General features: G+C 51.6%; 1 protein-coding gene across 3 annotated transcripts in view; it reads right to left on the bottom strand.

Moving 5' to 3' along the window:
* The window catches only part of LOC123755797 (GDP-mannose pyrophosphorylase B), a 67,695-nt gene that overhangs the window by 37,219 nt on the left and 6,874 nt on the right, over positions 1-23,602 (bottom strand). The window contains exon 1 of one of the 3 annotated variants that reach the window (XM_045738612.2): positions 15,710-15,862. The exons of the other annotated variants lie outside the window; for them this stretch is intronic. Coding sequence (XP_045594568.1) covers positions 15,710-15,728 — 19 coding nt within the window. The 5' untranslated portion in view covers positions 15,729-15,862. Of the gene's footprint in view, positions 1-15,709; positions 15,863-23,602 lie in introns of those variants that run through there. 3 annotated transcript variants of the gene reach the window in all.

The following is a 23,602-nucleotide window of genomic DNA, read 5'->3' as shown; positions in this document are numbered from 1 at the left end:
ACAAAAACGCATAAGGCGAACGATATCAAAAGTATCCGAGTCACCAAGAATTCTATCGAGGGACAGGTGACCGCGAGGGGCGGTCGGAAAGCAAGACACACGCTCGTCCTGGAAGTCAGGACATTCAAGAAGGACATGCACGACCGTAAGAGGGACAATGCAACTAGGACAATAAGGAGCAGGGCGGCGCTCCATCAAGTGACCATGGGTTAAGCGAGTATGGCCAATACGCAACCTCGCTAGAGCTGTTTCCCACCGCCGGTTACGGTGGAAGGAGGACGGCCACGAGGAAACACAACATTTAAGAGTACGTAGCTTGTTACCAGTAACAGACAACCAAGAAGCCTGCCAACGGGTAAGGACTGAGGAATGGATAACCGGGTAAAAGTCGGAATACGGAATGCCTTTACGAGAGATGGGACAAGAGCGGACAGCTTCCTTAGCGGCAGCATCCGCACGCTCATTTAAAGACACGCCAATATGGCTGGGAACCCAACAAAACTCAACCGACTTAAATTTACTGTGAACGAGAAACAGCCAATGCTGGATCTCGACAACTACCGGATGAACTGGATTAAAGCACCCGAGAGCCATGAGGGCACTACGAGAGTCAACAACAACCACAAAGGAAGACTGACAACGAGAAAGCAGGAGACGAAGAGCATAGAGAATAGCATAAAGTTCCGCTGTAAAGATGCTAGTCTCCGGAGGCAAGCGACACATATAAGTGCGATCAGGAAAAACAACAGAGTAGCCAACACCGTCCGCTGACTTAGACCCATCGGTGAAGACAGAAACGGAGCGGGAGTGAGAAGAAAAGTGCTCGAGGAAAAGGCGTTTTAGAACTGTAGGAGGGGTAAAAGCTTTAGTGATACGAGTCAAGGATGTACAAAACCGCGGAAGAGGGACCCTCCACGGGGGCAAAGAAGGAACAACACGAGGAGAAACATCAGAAATACGAACGGAAAGAGAATCCTGTAGGCGAGATAACCGGACAGAAAGAGGGAGGTGGTGAAGAGGAACAGGAACCGCAGGAGGGGTAAAAGTTAAAGCACGACAGAGACGAGAGGAAGGATGTTGCAAGGACCGCGCAAGATAGCGAAGACAGTAGCGATCACGGCGGTCCTGGAGAGACAGGAAGCCAGTGTCAACATACAAGCTAAGGACGGGAGTTGAACGAAAGGCACCAGAACTGAGGCGCAACCCAGTATGGTGCAAAGCATCAAGACGGCGAAGAGTAGAAGGAGAAGCAGACGAGTAAGCAGGGCAACCATAATCGAGCTTAGACAGGACGAGAGAGGAATGTAAAGCAAGGAGAGTGCGCCTATCTGCCCCCCAAGAAGTATGGGACAAGACCCGAAGGAGGGTAAGGGACTTAGAGCACTCAACACGGAGGTAAGAGATATGGGGAGACCAAGACAAACGAGTGTCAAGGAATAACCCCAAAAGCTTCGCGGAATCTTTGTATTCAAGGGGATGACCATAAAGTGACAAAGAGGGATGAAGAACAACCCGTTTCCGCGTAAAAGTCATGGCACAAGTCTTAGAAGTAGAGAACTTGAAGCCATGACCTGTGGCCCAAGACGACACGGCATCAATCGCAAGTTGAAGCCGGCGTTGAAGGAGAGGCGAATCATCACGCTGACAACAAAGGGTAAGATCATCGACAGAGAGCGGAGAAGACACCAGAAGGAAGAGAGGAAAGAAGACCATTGAGGGCAACCAGAAAAAGAGTAGTGCTCAGAACACTACCCTGGGGCACACCTTCGTATTGCTGAAAAGAGGGAGAGAGAGCGGTACCAAGGCGCACCCGAAAGGAACGACGAGAGAGGAAGCTGCGGAGAAAGAGAGGGAGATGACCACGAAGGCCAAAAGAATGAAGTTGAGATAGGATATGATAATGCCAAGTGGTGTCGTAAGCCTTTTCTAGGTCAAAAAGGACGGCAACAACGGAGGTCTTCGCAGCAAAAGCAGTACGTATATAGACCTCCAAGTTCACCAGGACATCTGTCGTGCTGCGGCACTTGCGGAAACCAAATTGAGAAGGGGAGAGGAGGTGATGGTGTTCCAGGAACCACATCAGACGAACGTTAACCATACGTTCAAAGAGTTTGCAGACACAACTTGTGAGAGCAATAGGGCGAAAGTCCTTAGGGGAAGTACCCAGAGACCCCGGTTTGCGAACAGGGAGGACAACGGCATCGAGCCAGTCCTCAGGGACTGACGACGACTCCCAGATCCGATTATACAGACTCAGTAAATACTGAGACGTGCTCGGAGGGAGATGGCGAAGCATCTCATAATGAATACCATCGGAGCCCGCCGCCGTAGAACCGCAGAGGGCCAGGGCAGAACGAAGTTCAGAGAGAGAGAAGGGATCATTATAGGGAAGCTGAAGATGAGTGCAGAAATCTAAAGGACGAGACTCAAGGACAGGTTTACGAAGAAGGAAAGATTGGGGAAGATGAAGACCAGAGCTAACAGAAGAAAAGTGGGAACCCAGTTCGGAAGCGACCTGCAACGGGTCCGCCACAAGAGTATCATGGAGGTGAAGGACCGGTGAAACATCGGGAACGAACTTACCCGCTATCTTGCGGATACGCTTCCAGATCTGGGCCAGAGGGGTTTCGGACGTAATTGTCGAGACATAAGATGCCCAACATTCACGTTTAGCCGTACGGATGGCCCTACGGGCCACCGCACTCGCTTTCCGAAAGAAAAGAAAAGAATCGGTCGTCTGCCTACGGCGGTGCTTCTTCCAGGCTGCACGCTTACAGCGGACAGCCCGAGCACAGTCCGCATTCCACCAGGGAACGCACTTCCGTGGACCCCGAGAGGAAGAGCGAGGAATAGAGCGGAGGGCAGCGTCGAAGACAGTGTCATGAAAAAGGAGGAGAGCGCGAGAGAGGGGCAGAAGGGAGAGGTCAGAGAGAGTAGCACTGAGGGAAAATAGGGTCCAGTCCGCCTTAGCAAACTGCCACCTAGGGAAAGAGAGGGAAGGGCGAAAAGAGAAAAAGGAAACAAGGATGGGGAAATGATCACTTCCATGGAGGTCATCAAGAACCTGCCATGTGAAATCTAAGTAAAGAGAAGAAGAGCAGAGAGAAAGATCAAGACAAGAAAGGGTGCGAGTTCGAGAGTCCAAATGAGTGGGCTCACCAGAATTCAGAAGAGACAGGGAAGAAGAGAGGAGAAACGGCTCAAGGAGGCGACCCCGGGTATTCGTCAGAACGTCACCCCAAAGAGAATGACGACAATTGAAGTCACCCAGCAGGAGCACAGGCTCCGGCAAGGAGTCTAGGAGGTGTTTCAAATCAGGAAGAGAGAGCGGGACACTCGGGGGGAGATAAATGGAACAAACTGTGTACCATTTCCCCACAAAGATACGAGCAGCAGAACAATGGAGAGGCGAAGGAAAAAGTAAAGGAACAAAGGGAACATCAGCCCGAATCAAGAGAGCAGAAGAATTAGAAGCCCCAGCAATGGCTGGGGGGGGGGGGAGAGAAAGGAATAGCCACGAAAACGACCAGGACGAGCACCAAGCATCGGCTCCTGGAGACAGACACAAAGGGGCGAAAACCGCGAAACCAGAAGTTGGAGTTCGAGGAAATTGGCGTAATAACCTCGAACGTTCCATTGAAGAATGGACAACGACGAGAAGAGAAAGGACAAAAACAGAGAACAAGGAAGAAACAAAGGCGAAAGACCAACAGAGCACGTTAAAGAATATCAGGGTCGGGATCAGGGTCAGCAAAGTCAGGGTTAGGGGGCATGGGTAAACTGAGCAAAGACGGAGGGAAGGAAACGGGAGAACAGATCAGAGGTGGGCGGGCAGGGTCCGGAGGAGGAGGAGGAGGAGGAGGAGGAGGAGGAGGAGGAGACAACGGAGAGGAGCAGTCAAGGACAGCAGCAGGAAGAGGGGGAGTAGAAAGAGAAGAGCGCACCCCAGCAAGAGCAGCAACCGAAAGGGAAGCAGGGGCCAAAGAAACCTCCATAGCAGGAACAGGGGGCGCAAGCACTGAAACGGGAGGGGAAGGAGCAACAGAGCCAGAAGGAGGAGCTGAGGAAGAAAGCGAAGCCTTCTTACCCGCCGGGGAAGAGGAAGGAGAGGAGCCAGGCTTACGCTTCTGACTTAAAGAGACTGGTGTCCCAGCAACTACGTACCGGGCAACGGATTCCAGTGTCTCAACAGGAGAAGCCGAACGAGAGCACACACGACGGCCGTTAGGAGAGCGATGGACATCCGCCCGCACCGACAGGCGGCGGGGAGAGCCGATAGATGGAGGAAGAGGATGGGAAGGAGGATCGGAGGGGGACGAGGAAGGAGACACAGAAGACACGACAGACCGGGTAGAAGGAAGGGGAACCCCAGACAGAGGACCAGGAGGAGGATCCTTCGGGAGAAAACCCAAAGGGACAGAGGAGGGGGCAGTGGGCGCATCAGGGTCCAAGGCCTGGAAACGGTTGTGAGTCTGAGGAAGGCGGGAAGGACGAGGAGAGGAAGAGCGCAACACGCGAGCATAAGAGATATTAGCATAAGGCGGGAGCCGGCGAACCTGGCGCCTCGCCTCAGGAAAAGATAAACGCTCCCGGTGCTTCAAGTTGAGGACGGCTGCCTCAAGCTTGTAATGGACACACGCACGGGAGAAGGTAGGATGGGCCTCACCGCAGTTGAGGCAACGAGCCTGGGGAGAAGCGCACTCCGACTTAGAGTGACCTTCGCCACCACACAAAGGACAGAGAGAGACAGTCCCGGAGCAGCGGAGGGCACCATGCCCAAACCTCCAGCACTTGTTGCAGAGCCGAGGAGAAGGAATGTACTCCTGGACAGAGCACCTGGCACCAGCAAGAATGACAGAGGGTGGAAGGGTCCTACCATCAAAGGTAATCTTCACAACCCGGAGGGGTTGACGGCGACTACCACGAGGGGGACGAGTAAACGTGTCCACCTGGAGAATAGAATGGCCCTGGGCAGCGAGGATATGTCGAATATCGTCGTGGCAGTTGCATAGGTCCCGAACACCGGTCGCAACATGGGGCGGGAGCAAAATAGTGCCAACACTGGCATTCAACTGAACGTTCTTCGAGACTCGAACGGGGGTCTCGCCAAGGCAGGATAAGGCAGCCAAGCGGGAAGCAGCATCCTGAGAAGGAGCAGCAACGACACGTGTACCGAGACGAGTGGGGTTGAAAGTAATGGAGGCATCCACGGAATCAATGAGATGTCGATGGAGGGAGAAATCGTGAGGAGGCGCAGAATCAAGAGGGAGGAGATCAAAATATTTGGCTCACGAAGCGGGACCAAACAAGGCTTGATAGGTAGCAGAACTGGAAGGAATCGAGCGAGGGCGGCCGTGACGAAGACGGCGGTGAGAACCCCCAGAGAGAGAGGGGTTAAAAGGCGCAGTAGTTACAACTAGAGAAGGAGCCACGCCAGGGGACGAGGTAGTCACCACTGGGGGCTTGGGGCTCGACCCAACCACAGAGGAGGGAGGGGAGCCAGAGGAAGGAGTCAGAGAGGCCAAAGGAGGAGCAAGGTCGGGGCCCAATGCAGCGGAGGCTACAGAGCCCGGTCTTCCAATACGGACCGACTCGGGGGCTTGGTCGCCCACCCCACGAGCCTGAGAAGGTAAACCAGAAGAAGCCGAAGCAGGGGTAATCATCTTGACGAAAGAAAGAATTCACTCACGAATGTGCCCCCACACCCACCATGGAGCCACAATTAGAGGCAGGACACCCAACAAGAAGCTATCGCCGATCTTGTCGGGGCCTCCTAGGGGTGCGTCGCGAGTATACGCCCCACAAACGCCACCTTAAGAAACCGACAGTCCGTCGAGATCGGGTTCAGTGACGAAGTGGGGATTGACAATAAAAGGTTCCCCTCGCTCTCGACGTCGGGTACTGCAGTTCTACGGGTGCATGAGTATGCCTCCTCAAGCACCCGGGCGTCAAAATAGAAGAAGTCCAAGGGAAGAACCAGAACGAGCAAAAGGTCGGTAGGAAACGGCAAGCAGATAGGAGAAGAGGGGGGAGAAAAACGAAACAGAAGGAAAAGGAAAAGATGCCCAGCAGAATTGGAGAGGACGGCAGCAGGAGCACAAGGCTAGAAAAGGACAGAGGACCGTCCCAAGGAGCATCACACTCCGGCAGCCGCCCACTAAGCCCCCACACGGCGACAACGAGCTGAGCGGGGAGGGGGGATCCACAAAGTAATTCAACCCAGCCTAGAGTACATACAGAACACTGTATGTACTCTTTTTTGGTGGTACATACACCACCAAAAAACACTCTCAGCACACCTGTAAGTGGCATTAACATTGGCACTTCGGGTCAAAAAAGGTGTCCAGCAGCTGGACACCCTCATAAATACTGTCAAGCAGTATCCTCCCCAGCGATAGCAGCATGACAATTTAAATGTGACCTTATACATTCTCACAGTATACATTCTCATTCTTATTCACACACACACACACACACACACACACACACACACACACACACACACACACACACACACATTCATCCCGTGCCACCTTTGCGTGGCATAATCTTCATCAATCCATCAATCTGCTGGGGTGAGTTGTGAAGTTACTTCTCTTCTGCAGTAACGCGGAGACCTGCTCCTTTATTTATGCCTTGATTAAACACTTGGTTCTGGTCTCTAACTAATCGTGGGTGGTTTATAAATATTGAATCTTGGAGAACTAAGTATAAATTAGAGCTGGTGGTTCCCACTCTTGATCACTCGGTAGACTACTTAGTATGACTTGTCTTTGATTGTTTTGTTTATGGATACATCTTCAAACTTGTTATTGCAGACATTTTCCTGGTCCTGTTAAGTTACTCTTGGATTCCATAAAAAATGGGGATTTGTTAGCATCACGTAGCTAGCTTTTGACGCACTGTACTCCTCTTCATATAGTCCAGGGTAGCTGCACGAATGCAGATGTACCTAATGTATTAATAAAAAAAACAGGTTAAACAACTGGCTGACCTCCACACAAGCAGAACTAGCAGCACTACAACTAGCTACCAGTACATTAAAATACATTGGAGGAGGAATAATATTTTGTGATTCAAAGTCTGCTCTTCAAGCAATCGAAAACTTCTCCTGGAAGATCGACAGCAAGAACCTCATACTACCAATTATAAATGACCTAATCGCTGCAAAGAGTAAAGGGTTTTGAATTTCCTTTGTATGGATAGTATCACACAAATATAACCCATCATAATGAGACAGACATTGCAGCCAAATTAGCGTGTAACAAAGATGAAGTTGAATTAGATCCAGGTATCCCCATCTCTGCTGTCAAAACTATATTGTTCCAAACACTCAGGTCTGATAAAGAAATTACCGACTCTCAACGACCTGAAAGCACTAGTATAAAAAACTATTATTTGTTCAGATCTGAAACCTATATCTATGGGCAGCACAAAACGTCCACCAGACTGTGCGACACAGTGGTTGCCAGGATCAGGTTGGGTTACCGTTACCTGTGGCAGGTGGCTGCAGGTGACGGGTCTCCCAATCCTGAGCACTCCAGGTGCAAACTCTGTGAGCAGGAACTGCGGCATGATCTCCCACACTACATCACCGAATGACCAGTTATTAGAGCATTCAGACCCGTTGGCATGAGGTGCCTGGAGCTTTGTAATTACTTTATTCACTCTCGTGTTCTTGAAGATATCCTCAAAGTGTACTCAAAATTTGCCAGTGCAGACTACTGATCACATGCCTCTGTATGACTAACCATCCTGTGTGATGGGAATTTTTAGCACCACGTAGCTAGCTTCTGATATACTGTACTTCCCTTCCTATAGTCTAGGGCAGCTGCACAAATGTATCTAAATGTGTTAATTAAAAAAAAAGTATGCCTTTTTTTTTTAGTTTCCTAACGACTGTCAGTTTGTACGTCGCCCAATTGGCTCTATGTTACACAAATATACTTATGGCATGTTGGGTTGATCTATGGCAGGACCAGACTACCCCCCCACCATGGACTAAGGGGGCCACTAGTGAACTTCTTATACCATACAATACGACAAGTATCAAATAATACTTTTAGTAATAACTACTACTTTATAACACTTCCAGATTATATGTTTAGTGTAATTCCTTTACTATAGACGTTGTCGGGCGGGTTTTAGTGTAAATCCTTTACTATACACGCTGTCGTGCGGGTTTTAGTGTAATTCCTGTACTATACACGCTGTCGTGCGGGTTTTTGTAGTTTCACACAAGTGAGAAGCAGCAGCAGCAGAACCAGCAGCAGCAGCAGAACCAGCAGCAGCAGCAGCAGGGTGCAGAATATTACTTCCTTTTATTTACTCGTTATTCATTAGGTATAATGTACACAAGTGTGTCTTCTGTCAGTTGTCGAGAATTTATAGCTTCAAGGGCAACCGGAAAACTATTTTTTACCTGTGTTGCTTTGACAAACTAAACTAACTTAATCTAACTTTCCTAGGCCTATTATAGTGTGCTATAGTAGGCCTAGGAATATTTGTTTTTTATGCTTCATTTATTTTAAAAACCCCTAGTCAGAATACTATTAAAAGCTCAGTTCGTACGAATTGATATGGAGAATACAAATATGCTAGCTATTATATAAATATTACTTGAAAACATAGCAAGTCTTACAATCTGGGCAAATTCATGTCTGTGTCTTGGGGTAATTGCAGATTACAATGTCATCCAAAAACTATTTGAGTGGGTCTCAAAACCCTTAAATAACAAGGTAAAAGGCAAGCAGCGCTGGCATCGGTTTCAAAGCCTTCAGAATTCCTTCAAAGACAATCACATGCTGTCGGTGATGGGGTTTAGCCAGGCCGGGGACCAGCCAAACTGGCTCACATCTGCCTCAAAACAACAGTCTCACCACATTATATTTTATTAAACGCTATAAATTCCTGGATCTTCCGGAAAAAGGAAATAAAACTTATACAAGTAAAGGAAAATGCCCTCAATGTATTCCTCTGCAAAACTACGCATAATATAAGTGACAATCATTACGTTATATATTATGATACCAGCTGCTTAGAAGCATGTCTTCAGCCTGTGAATAGTCCAGGACCCAAGAACAGTTAGACGCGGGCCCCTGCACTAGAGAATGTTGGTCACGTCACAACACCTGTTGCCAAGTTGCTGCCTCAACCTCTCCCTCCTGATCATCCACTTGTCAGCACCACAGCACCCCTGACAGCAGCACCGCAACTCTGCAGCCCGTCGGGATCTCCGTCAGCACCCCCCGTCAGCCCCACTGCCAGTCTGCACCCCCTGTCAGCCCCACAGAACACAAGACAGCGAGTGACTGAGGGGGGGGGGGGAGGTATTGAGTGGCGAGACATCACCAGTGGAGTCCCGCAGGGGTCAGTCCTTGGACCTATACTGTTTCTGATATATGTAAACAATCTCCCAGAGGGAATAGACTCGTTCCTATCAATATTTGCTGATAATGCGAAAATTATGAGGATTAAGACCGAGGAAGACAGGAAGAGGCTACAAGATGACCTGGACAGATTGAAGGAATGATCAACAAATGGCTACTAGAGCTTAACTAAAGTAAATGTAAAGTAATAAAGCTAGGTAGAGGGCGCAGAAGACCAGATAAAGGTGCCAAATGGGAGACGAAGTCGTCCAAGAAAGGGACAGAGAAGGATCTAGGCGTTGATGTCACACTGTCTCCTGAAGCCCACATAAAAAGAATATCAGCTTCGCACGAGAGACTGCCTTACATCAGAACTACCTTTAGAAATTTGTGCAAGGAATAATTTAGAACCTTGTATGACAGACCAATCCTGGAGTATGCGGCTCTACCGTAGAATTCAAGAATACGACGAAATTGGCAGTTCAAAGATATGCCACTAAACTAGTTCCTGAACTACGAGATATGAGTTATGAGGAAAGGATGCGTGAGGTGCACCTCAAGTAGCTGGAAGACAGAAAATTTAGGGAAGACATGATTACCACACGCAAATTTATCGGGGAAATTGACAGGAAAGACAAAGAAGGATCATTTAACACGGGTGGTACACGCACAAGGAGACACTTTTTCAGAAAGAACTTCCTCAGTGTCAGAATAGTTAACAGATGGAATGCATTAAGCAGTGATGATGTGGAGGCTGACTCCATACACAGTTTTAAATGATAAGACACTCAATAGGCTCATGAACCTTTACAGCAGTTTATTGACAGTTGAGGGGAGCCCGCAAAGCACAACTACGTGAGTACAATTAGGCGAATACACAGCCCGTCAGTCCGACGGCGGCACCTACCCCGTCCTGGCTAGGATGTTAGCGGTAAGGTCAGCATCCTGGCCAGGCACCGGTAAGGTCACACCACCACCAGCCAGACACCAGTAAGGTCACACCACCACCACTAGCCAGACACCAGTAAGGTCACACCACCACCACTAGCCAGACACCAGTAAGGTCACACCACCACCAGCCAGACACCGGTAAGGTCACACCACCACCAGCCAGACACCGGTAAGGTCACACCACCACCAGCCAGACACCGGTAAGGTCACACCACCACCAGCCAGACACCGGTAAGGTCACACCACCACCACCAGCCAGACACCAGTAAGGTCACACCACCACCACCAGCCAGACACCAGTAAGGTCACACCACCACCAGCCAGACACCAGTAAGGTCACACCACCACCACCAGCCAGACACCAGTAAGGTCACACCACCACCACCAGCCAGACACCGGTAAGGTCACACCACCACCAGCCAGACACCGGTAAGGTCACACCACCACCAGCCAGACACCGGTAAGGTCACACCGCCACCACTAGCCAGACACCAGTAAGGTCACACCACCACCACTGGCCAGACACCAGTAAGGTCACACCACCAGCCAGACACCAGTAAGGTCACACCACCACCACTAGCCAGACACCAGTAAGGTCACACCACCACCAGCCAGACACCGGTAAGGTCACACCACCACCAGCCAGACACCGGTAAGGTCACACCACCACCAGCCAGACACCAGTAAGGTCACACCGCCACCACTAGCCAGACACCAGTAAGGTCACACCACCACCACTGGCCAGACACCAGTAAGGTCACACCACCACCAGCCAGACACCAGTAAGGTCACACCACCACCAGCCAGACACCAGTAAGGTCACACCACCACCACCAGCCAGACACCGGTAAGGTCACACCACCACCAGCCAGACACCGGCAAGGTCACACCACCACCACCAGCCAGACACCGGTAAGGTCACACCACCACCACCAGCCAGACACCAGTAAGGTCACACCACCACCTCTAGCCAGACACCAGTAAGGTCACACCACCACCACTAGCCAGACACCAGTAAGGTCACACCACCACCAGCCAGACACCAGTAAGGTCACACCACCACCAGCCAGACACCGGTAAGGTCACACCACCACCAGCCAGACACCGGTAAGGTCACACCACCACCAGCCAGACACCGGTAAGGTCACACCACCACCAGCCAGACACCGGTAAGGTCACACCACCACCAGCCAGACACCGGCAAGGTCACACCACCACCAGCCAGACACCGGCAAGGTCACACCACCACCACCAGCCAGACACCGGTAAGGTCACACCACCACCAGCCAGACACTGGTAAGGTCACACCACCACCAGCCAGACACCGGTAAGGTCACACCACCACCAGCCAGACACCGGTAAGGTCACACCACCACCAGCCAGACACCGGCAAGGTCACACCACCACCACCAGCCAGACACCGGTAAGGTCACACCACCACCACTAGCCAGACACCGGTAAGGTCACACCACCAGCCAGACACCGGTAAGGTCACACCACCACCACTAGCCAGACACCGGTAAGGTCACACCACCACCAGCCAGACACCGGTAAGGTCACACCACCACCAGCCAGACACCGGTAAGGTCACACCACCACCAGCCAGACACCGGTAAGGTCACACCACCACCAGCCAGACACCGGTAAGGTCACACCACCACCAGCCAGACACCGGTAAGGTCACACCACCACCAGCCAGACACCGGTAAGGTCACACCACCACCAGCCAGACACCAGTAAGGTCACACCACCACCACTAGCCTGACACCGGTAAGGTCACACCACCACTAGCCAGACACTGGTAAGGTCACACCACCACCAGCCAGACACCGGTAAGGTCACACCACCACCAGCCAGACACCGGTAAGGTCACACCACCACCAGCCAGACACCGGCAAGGTCACACCACCACCACCAGCCAGACACCGGTAAGGTCACACCACCACCACTAGCCAGACACCGGTAAGGTCACACCACCACCAGCCAGACACTGGTAAGGTCACACCACCACCGGCCAGACACCGGTAAGGTCACACCACCACCACTAGCCAGACACCGGTAAGGTCACACCACCACTAGCCAGACACCGGTAAGGTCACACCACCACCACTAGCCAGACACCAGTAAGGTCACACCACCACCACTAGCCAGACACCAGCAAGGTCACACCACCACTAGCCAGACACCGGTAAGGTCACACCACCACTAGCCAGACACCGGTAAGGTCACACCACCACCACTAGCCAGACACCGGTAAGGTCACACCACCACCAGCCTGACACCGGTAGGGTCACACCACCACTAGCCAGACACCGGTAAGGTCACACCACCACCACTAGCCAGACACCGGTAAGGTCACACCACCACCACTAGCCAGACACCAGTAAGGTCACACCACCACCACTAGCCAGACACCAGTAAGGTCACACCACCACCACTAGCCAGACACCAGTAAGGTCACACCACCACCAGCCAGACACCGGTAAGGTCACACCACCACTAGCCAGACACCGGTAAGGTCACACCACCACCACTAGCCAGACACCAGTAAGGTCACACCACCACCACTAGCCAGACACCAGTAAGGTCACACCACCACCACTAGCTAGACACCACTAAGGTCACACCACCACTAGCCAGACACCAGTAAGGTCACACCACCACCACTAGCCAGACACCGGAAAGGTCACACCACCACCACTAGCCAGACACCGGTAAGGTCACACCACCACTAGCCAGACACCAGTAAGGTCACACCACCACCACCAGCCAGACACCGGTAAGGTCACACCACCACTAGCCAGACACCAGTAAGGTCACACCACCACCACTAGCCAGACACCTTTAAGGTCACACCACCACTAGCCAGACACCAGTAAGGTCACACCACTACCCAGACACCAGTAAGGTCACACCACCACCACTAAGGTCACACCACCACCACTAGCCAGACACCAGTAAGGTCACACCACCACCACTAGCCAGACACCAGTAAGGTCACACCACCACCACTAGCCAGACACCAGTAAGGTCACACCACCACTAGCCAGACACCAGTAAGGTCACACCACCACCACTAGCCAGACACCGGTAAGGTCACACCACCACCAGTGGCCAGGTAAGGTCACACCACCACCACTAGCCAGACACCGGTAAGGTCACACCACCACTAGCCAGACACCAGTAAGGTCACACCACCACCACTAGCCAGACAGCAGTAAGGTCACACCACCACCACTAGCCAGTCACCAGTAAGATCACACCACCACCACTAGCCAGACACCGGTAAGGTCACACCACCACCAGTGGCCAGGTAAGGTCACACCACCACCACTAGCCAGACACCGGTAAGGTCACACCACCACTAGCCAGACACCAGTAAGGTCACACCACCACCACTAGCCAGACACCAGTAAGGTCACACCACCACCAGTGGCCAGGTAAGGTCACACCACCACCACTAGCCAGACACCGGTAAGGTCACACCACCACCACTAGCCAGTCACCGGTAAGGTCACACCACCACTACTAGCCTTTATCAGCTACCTCACCCTGTCAGGGTAAATGAGACAAATGTATGTGAATGCATGTATGTGTGTATATATGTATGTGTATGTGTGTGTGTGTGTGTATGTATATGTATGGGTATAAAGCATATATGGAAGCTGATCAGAATTACATTTCACCTTTGTGAATGTACATTAATGACACTATGTAAAAGACACATCTAATACTTTATGTAGGGCGTACGTAAATCTGTGTATCTTTGTATTTACGTATGTAGGTTAGCTTAGCATTTTAAAAGCACCGAATCACCTTCTGTGGTTGAGTGTTCAATAAACCCTTGAACTGTATGTTTAACACTTCTCTAACCCTGTCCATGGAGGACAGAAGAAAATGTATATATGCTGGTTAGCATTGTAAATGTGTGGCCACGTCTGTGGTAGAAAATAATAAAAAAAAAAAAACACTAGCCAGTCACCGGTAAGGTCACACCACCACCAGCCAGACAGCAGTAAGGTCATACCACCACCAGTGGCCAGGTAAGGTCACACCACCACCAGTGGCCAGGTAAGGTCACACCACCACCAGTGGCCAGGTAAGGTTACACCACCACCAGTGGCCAGGTAAGGTCACACCACCACCAGTGGCCAGGTAAGGTCACACCACCACCAGTGGCCAGGTAAGATCACACCACCACCACTGGCCAGGTAAGATCACACCACCACCACTGGCCACGTAAGGTCACACCACCACCACTAGCCACGTAAGGTCACACCACCACCACTAGCCACGTAAGGTCACACCACCACCACTAGCCAGGTAAGGTCACACCACCACTAGCCAGTAAGGTCACACCAGCACTAGCCAGTAAGGTCACACCACCACTAGCCAGTAAAGTCACACCACCACTAGCCAGGTAAGGTCACACCACCACTAGCCAGTAAGGTCACACCACCACTAGCCAGTAAGGTCACACCACCACTAGCCAGTAAGGTCACACCACCACTAGCCAGTAAGGTCACACCACCACTAGCCAGGTAAGGTCACACCACCACCACTAGCCAGGTAAGGTCACACCACCACCTCCAGCCAGGTAAGGTCACACCACCACTACTAGCCAGTAAGGTCACACCACCACTGGCCAGGTAAGGTCACACCACCACCACTAGCCAGGTAAGGTCACACCACCACCACTAGCCAGGTAAGGTCACACCACCACCACTAGCCAGGTAAGGTCACACCACCACCACTAGCCAGGTAAGGTCACACCACCACCACTAGCCAGGTAAGGTCACACCACCACCACTAGCCAGGTAAGGTCACACCACCACTAGCCAGGTAAGGTCACACCACCACCACTAGCCAGGTAAGGTCACACCACCACCACTAGCCAGGTAAGGTCACACCACCACCACTAGCCAGGTAAGGTCACACCACCACCACTAGCCAGGTAAGGTCACACCACCACCACTAGCCAGGTAAGGTCACACCACCACTAGCCAGGTAAGGTCACACCACCACTAGCCAGGTAAGGTCACACCACCACTAGCCAGGTAAGGTCACACCACCACTAGCCAGGTAAGGTCACACCACCACTAGCCAGGTAAGGTCACACCACCACTAGCCAGGTAAGGTTACACCACCACTAGCCAGGTAAGGTCACACCACCACTAGCCAGGTAAGGTCACACCACCACTAGCCAGGTAAGGTCACACCACCACCACTAGCCAGTAAGGTCACACAGTGGGTGGCAGCAGCCAATAACCTGAGGCCATAACCAAGACGGTCCAGCTGACCTGTCACACACCCACAGCTGACAACGTGTCACCCCCCCCCCTGGACGTCACAATACACCTCTCACGTAGTAACAATAACAACAATAATACCTTTCCCGCCAAAACCCATGATGGAGGACGTGGTCGACGAGTGTATTAAGGTGTAGCACGAGTGTGTACCATGGACGTGGGAGCGCGCACGTCCACCCTCCACCACACCTCAGTTGACACTACTGACACGGCTACTACGACGACGTGGTACAACCACAGTTGCCACACGTCACCGTACACACACACCGTATATTGTCCCCGCTGGTATGTCCTTCCCCCTACGGTACTGTCAACACGTGTCCTTGTGTCTTAGGCATGATCAATGGTCCAGGTGGAGGCGGCGAGGGTGAGACACATGGCCATAAGGGGGCATAAAGAGACAGGTCAAAGGGTTTAAATTGGGTGACCCTCGCGCGCGGCAACAGGGGCGGCGGTGCCACGTCTACACCCGCTGTCACCGCTTGGTACTGAATGATGGACGGAAGGTGGGACAGGTGAGGGAGGGGGGACAAGCAGGGGAGGGTAAAAACCAGGGGGAGGGGGACAAGCAGGGGAACGGGGGACAAGCAGGGGAGGGGGGACACGCTGGGGGAGGGGGGACATGCTGGGGGAGGGGGGACACGCAGGGGGAGGGGGGACATGCTGGGGGAGGGGGGACACGCAGGGGGAGGGGGACACGCAGGGGGAGGGGGGACACGCAGGGGGAGGGGGGACACGCAGGGGGAGGGGGGACACGCAGGAGGAGGGGGGACAAGCTGGGGGATGGGAGGACAAGCTGGGGGATGGGGGGACAAGCTGGGGGATGGGGGGACAAGCTGGGGGATGGGGGGACAAGCTGGGGGATGGGGGGACAAGCTGGGGGATGGGGGGACAAGCTGGGGGATGGGGGGGACAAGCTGGGGGATGGGGGGGACAAGCTGGGGGATGGGGGGACAAGCTGGGGGATGGGGGGGACAAGCTGGGGGATGGGGGGACAAGCTGGGGGATGGGGGGGACAAGCTGGGGGATGGGGGGACAAGCTGGGGGATGGGGGGACAAGCTGGGGGATGGGGGGACAAGCTGGGGGATGGGGGGACAAGCTGGGGGATGGGGGGACAAGCTGGGGGATGGGGGGACAAGCTGGGGGATGGGGGACAAGCTGGGGGATGGGGGGGGACAAGCTGGGGGATGGGGGGAACAAGCTGGGGGATGGGGGGGACAAGCTGGGGGATGGGGGGGACAAGCTGGGGGATGGGGGGGGACAAGCTGGGGGATGGGGGGACAAGCTGGGGGATGGGGGGACAAGCTGGGGGATGGGGGGACAAGCTGGGGGATGGGGGGGACAAGCTGGGGGATGGGGGGACAAGCTGGGGGATGGGGGGACACGCAGGGGGAGGGGGGGACACGCAGGGGGAGAGGGGACACGCAGGGGGAGGGGGGACACGCAGGGGGAGGGGGGACACGCAGGGGGAGGGGGGACACGCAGGGGGATGGGGGGACAAGCTGGGGGATGGGGGGACAAGCTGGGGGATGGGGGGACAAGCTGGGGGATGGGGGGACACGCAGGGGGAGGGGACACGCAGGAGGAGGGGGTCACGCAGGGGGAGAGGGGACACGCAGTGGGAGAGGGACACGCAGGGGGAGAGGGGACACGCAGGGGGAGAGGGGACACGCAGGGGGAGAGGGGACACGCAGGGGGAGAGGGGACACGCAGGGGGAGAGGGGACACGCAGGGGGAGAGGGGACACGCAGGGGGAGAGGGGACAAGCTGGGGGATGGGGGGACAAGCTGGGGGATGGGGGGACAAGCTGGGGGATGGGGGACAAGCTGGGGGATGGGGGGACAAGCTGGGGGATGGGGGGACAAGCTGGGGGATGGGGGACATGCTGGGGGATGGGGGGAACAAGCCTTGGGAGGGGGGACAAGAAGAGGGAGGGGGACAGGCAAAGAAAGGTGGATAGGGGAAGTGGGTTAGGAGAGGGACAAAACATAGAAGTAGGAAAGGACAGGAATGAGGTGAAAAAGCTGAATAGGGTGAGAAACGTGAGTAAAAGAGACAGAGAGAGAGTGTGAGAGAGAGAGAGAGAGAGAGAGAGAGAGAGAGAGAGAGAGAGAGAGAGAGAGAGAGAGAGAGAGAGAGAGAGAGAGAGAGAGAGAGAGAGAGAGAGAGAGAGAGAGAGAGAGGGAGGAGGAGGAGGAGAGAGGAGGAGGAGAGAGGAGGAGGAGAGAGGAGGAGGAGAGAGGAGGAGGAGAGAGGAGGAGGAGAGAGGAGGAGGAGGAGGAGGAGGAGAGAGAGAGGGAGGGAGGGGGGTGGAGTGGGGGGGGAAGGAATCAGCATGAAAATTACCTCTGCTGAAGACATTGAAAAATTACAAGCAGATATCAACAAAGTTTTCGATTGGGCAGCAGAAAATAACATGATGTTTAACAGTGATAAATTTCAGGTACTCAGGTACGGTAAAAATGGGGATCTGAAACTTAATACAGGGTACAAAACACAATCGACTTGAGAATGGTCCAGGACGGACCGAAACGTCGTCGTCCCTTCACATTCTAGTGTGGTCTGGTCATCATACTTTTGCCACGTTATTGTGACTCATCGCCTGCACAATCGAATCTTCCCATAGTAGAAAACAGCATGTCAAAGATTTGGGAATAATGATGTCCGACGACCTAACGTTTAGGGAGCATAACCAAGCAAATATTGCGGCAGCCAGAAAAATGATAGGATGGATTACGAGAACTTTCAAATCCAGGGATCCCATCACAATGGTTGTACTCTTCAAGTCACTTGTGTTGTCCCGTCTTGAGTACTGCTCAGTACTCACTTCCCCCTTCAGAGCAGGAGAGATTGCTGAAATAGAGGGAATACAGAGAACATATACGGCACTTCATACATATTTTCTATTTCAGCAATGTCTCCTGCTCTGAAGGGGAATAGTGAGTACTGAGCAGTACTCAAGACGGGACAACACAAGTGACTTAAAGAGTACAACCATTGTGATGGGATCCCTGGATTTGAAAGTTCTCGTAATCCATCCTATCATTTTTCTGGCTGACGCAATATTTGCTTGGTTATGCTCCCTAAACGTTAGGTCGTCAGACATTATTATTCCCAAATCCTTTAATACGGTTTTCCTACTATGGGCACATTTGATTGTTTTGTACCTTGTATTATGTTTAAGGTCCTCATTTTTACCGTACCTGAGTACCTGGAATTTATCACCGTTAAACATCATGTTATTTTCTGATGCCCAGTCGAAAACTTTATTAATATCAACTTGAAGTTTTTCAATGTCTTCAGCCGAGGTAATTTTCATACTGATTTTTGTGTCATCTGCAAAGGATGATACGAAGCTGTGACTTGTATTTTTGTCTATATCTGATATGAGAATAAGGAAAAGCAGCGGTGCAAGGACTGTACCTTGAGGTACAGAGCTTTTAACTGCGCTCGGACTCGATTTTATATGGTTGACCGTTACTCGCCGAGTCCTGTTTGACAGAAAACTGAGTATCCAGCGTCCTACTTTACCGGTTATTCCCATTGACTTCATTTTGTATGCTATCACGCCATGGTCACATTTATCGAAAGCCTTTGCATAGTCCGTGTATATCACATCAGCATTCTGTTTTTCTTCTAATGCCTCAGTGACTTTGTCGTAGTGATCAAGTAGCTGTGAGAGGTACGATCTTCCCGCTCGAAATCCATGTTGGCCTGGGTTGTGAAGGTTTCAGTGACCACATATCAGGCACCATAACAACTGGAGGACAGAAAATCATAGTAGTAGTCATATATAACCCCCCACCGAATGACAGAAGACCCAGACAGGAATATGATAGAAACAACATGGCCTCCATCAATATAATAGAGAGAGCAGCTTCTGTGGCTAGCAGGAACGGATCCAGACTACTAATCATGGGAGATTTCAACCACGGGAAGATAGATTGGGGAACAGATACCCACATGGAGGACCAGACACATGGAGAGCTAAGCTGCTGGACGTGGCAACAAGAAACTTTCTAAGTCAACACGTCAAGGGACCGACAAGAATGAGAGGAGAGGATGAACCAGCCTTGCTTGATCTGATATTTACCCAAAATGAGTGGGATATAAGGGAAGTTAAGTTGGAAGCCCCCTTGGGAATGAGTGATCATAGTGTATTGAGCTTTGAGTACCTAGTTGAGCTAGGAATTATCTCCCCCCAAAAAAGAACTGGGAAACAAAGGGCTGGCGTACCGAAAGGGAAACTATGAGATGAATAACGTCCTAAGGGATATACCATGGGACACAAAACTCAGAACTATGTCTGTACAAGACAAGATGGACTATGTCACCCAAAAGTGTCAGGAGGCTGTAAGCAGGTTTGTCCCAGCCCGACAGGAAAAAACAGAGAAGCAAAGGAAGAATCGGTGGTTTAATAGGGAATGTATGAAAGCAAAGGAGCTGAACAAAAGGGCATGGAGGAACTTCCGTAATAACAGAACACCAGAAAGTAAAGAGAGATACCAGAGAACCAGGAACGAGTATGTTAGTGTGAGAAGAGCAGCTGAGAAAAGGTATGAAAATGATATAGCTAATAAAGCCAAGACCGAACCGAAGCTACTACACAGTCACATCAGGAGGAAGACAACAGTGAAGGAACAGGTGATGAAACTTTGAACGGGTGAAGACAGGTACACAGAGAATGACAAAGAGGTGTGTGAAGAACTCAACAAAAGGTTCCAGGAGGTCTTTACAATAGAAGAAGGAGAGGTCACGACGCTAGGAGAGGTGGCAGCAAACCAGGCGACATTGGAAAGGTTCGAAATTACAAAAGATGAGGTCAAGAGGCACCTATTGGTGCTGGACGTGAGAAAGGCTGTTGGGCCGGACGGAATCTCACCATGGGTTTTGAAAGAGTGTGCAGGAACACTTTGTTTGCCACTCTCCATAGTGTATAGTAGGTCACTGAACAGGAGACCTACCAGAAATATGGAAGACGGCTAATGTAGTCCCAATATACAAAAAGGGCGACAGATAAGAGGCACTGAACTACAGGCCAGTGTCCTTAACTTGTATACCATGTAAGATGATGGAGAAGATCGTGAGAAAAAACCTAGTAACACATCTGGAGTTCGTGACAACCCATCAACATGGGTTCAGGGAGGGTAAATCTTGCCTTACCGGCTTAATAGAATTCTACGATCAGGTGGCAAAGATTAAGCAAGAAAGAGAAGGATGGGTAGACTGCATTTTTTTGGACTGTCGGAACGCCTTTGACACAGTACCCCATAAAAGGCTGATGTATAAGCTGGAGAAACAGGCAGGAGTAACTGGTAGGGCGCTCCAGTGGATAAGGGAGTACCTAAGCAATAGGAAGCAGAGAGTTATAGTGAGGGGTGAGACCTCAGATTGGCGTGAAGTCACCAGTGGAGTCCCACAGGGCTTTGACCTATCTCGGACCTATTCTGTTTCTGATATACGTAAATGATCTCCCAGAGGGTATAGACTCATTCCTCTCAATGTTTGCTGACGACGCCAAAATTATGAGAAGGATTAAGACAGAGGAGGACAGCTTGAGGCTTCAAGAAGATCTGGACAAGCTGCAGGAATGGTCGAACAAATGGCTGTTAGAGTTTAACCCAAGCAAATGTAATGTAATGAAGATAGGGGTAGGAAGCAGGAGACCAGATACAAGGTATCATTTGGGGGATGAAATCCTGCAAGAGTCAGAGAGAAAGACCTGGGGGCTGACATCACGCCAGACTTGTCCCCTGAAGCTCATATCAGGAGGATAACATCAGCGGCATATGCCAGGTTGGCTAACATAAGAACGGCCTTTAGAAACTTGTGTAAGGAATCTTTCAGAACACTATATACCACATATGTCAGACCAATCCTGGAGTATGCGGCTCCAGCATGGAGTCCATATTATTATTTATTTTTATTTTTTTTTTTTTTTTTTTTATTTTTTTTTTTTTTTTTTGAGATATATACAAGAGTTGTTACATTCTTGTACAGCCACTAGTACGCGTAGCGTTTCGGGCAAGTCCTTAATCCTATGGTCCCTGGAATACGATCCCCTGCCGCGAAGAATCGTTTTTTCATCCAAGTACACATTTTACTGTTGCGTTAAACAGAGGCTACAGTTAAGGAATTGTGCCCAGTAAATCCTCCCCGGCCAGGATACGAACCCATGACATAGCGCTCGCGGAACGCCAGGCGAGTGTCTTACCACTACACCACGGAGACTTCTATATCTAGTCAAGCATAAGACTAAACTGGAAAAGGTTCAAAGGTTTGCCACCAGACTAGTACCCGAGCTGAGAGGTATGATCTACGAGGAGAGACTACGGGAATTAAACCTCACGTCACTGGGAGACAAGAGTTAGAGGGGACATGATCACCACATACAAGATTCTCAGAGCAATTGATAGGGTAGATAAAGACAGACTTTTTAACACAAGGGGCACACGCACTAGGGGACACAGGTGGAAATTGAGTGCCCAAATGAGCCATAGAGACGTTAGAAAGAATTTTTTCAGTGTCAGAGTAGTTGACAAATGGAATGCATTAGGAAGTAATGTGGTGGAGGCTGACTCCATACACAGCTTCAAGTGTAGGTATGATAGAGCCCAGTAGGCTCACGAACCTGTACACCAGTTGATTGACGGTTGAGAGGCGGGACCAAAGAGCCAGAGCTCAACCCCCGCAAGCACAACTAGGTGAGCACACACACACACACGACACACACACACGACACACTATCATATGGAAGGGTTAAGAAGACACGTTGCTGAGGCTGTGAGGAAAGTAACAAGGACTGATGACTGGTGTCTGCCCGCCAGACTCCACCTCACCCTCCAATGTAACCCGCCCCGCTCACCCCTCCTACAGTGCTGGTGGAGGGCGGCGGCAGCAGGAGGAGGAGGAAGATGTTCCTGGGCTGGATAGTCCACATTCCTCTACACCACAACACAAGTGTGCAACCACTTTCACTCTTACAAAGTGTCGTCATCCCCACTCTCTCTCTCTCTCTCTCCCCCCCTCCCCACCCTCCCGGTCCGTGCGTGCGTGCCTGAGTGCATGTCTGCAAGAACAGCCCACCAATCTGCGAGTGACCACTTAAATAAACTCAGCAAAGCCTAGCCATCTGCTCACCCCCAAGCCGTTATGCGCAGTGCATATCTCACCACGGGCCCTATATATGTGTGTAAAAAGGCACTTACCCAAATAACCCCCTTCCCCCCACACACATTCCGAAACACACACACACACACACACACACACACACACACACACACACACACACACACACACACACACACACACATAAACACACAGTTTCAAATATAGATATGATAGAGCCCAGTAGGCTCAGGAACCTGTACACCAGTTGATTGACAGTTGAGAGGCGGGACCAAAGAGCCGAAGCTCAACCCCCGCAAGCACAATTAGGTAAGTACACACATCAATCCCAAATTCACCCGAAACACCCTCTCCCCCCCCCCCCTCCAACCCTCACAGAGGTCATCACCTCTCCGCAGGGTGCAGTCGCGCCTCCACAGATCTCCAGCATCAGCTCTTGATACTGGTAATGGCTCCAAAGGGCCACCACTTACGGGCTATTCATGCCCGTGCCACCGTTTGGGTGGCTTAATCTTCATCAATCAATAAATCCATCCAACCCTCACACCTACCAAAAGACCCTCTACCACCCACATCCACCCAAACCCTCCCCCATATGCACCAACTCTTCACCTTCCGCTCCCCTCCCCACACACACAGCCTCATCATGGAGTCCCCATCTGAAGAAGCATATAATGAAACTGGAAAAGGTTCAGAGGTTTGCAACGAGACTCGTCCCAGAGTTACGAGGGATGGGGTATGAGGAGCGCCTGAGGGAACTGTGCCTTACGACACTAGAAAGAAGAAGGGAGAGGGGGGACATGATAGGAACGTATAAAATACTCAGAGGGATTGACAGAGTGGAC

Source organism: Procambarus clarkii, chromosome 43 (genome assembly GCF_040958095.1).
Source record: "Procambarus clarkii isolate CNS0578487 chromosome 43, FALCON_Pclarkii_2.0, whole genome shotgun sequence".
Classification (NCBI taxonomy): domain Eukaryota; kingdom Metazoa; phylum Arthropoda; class Malacostraca; order Decapoda; family Cambaridae; genus Procambarus; species Procambarus clarkii.
The sequence above is the reverse complement of the archived record's forward strand: the minus strand, read 5'-3'. Positions and strand labels throughout refer to the sequence as shown.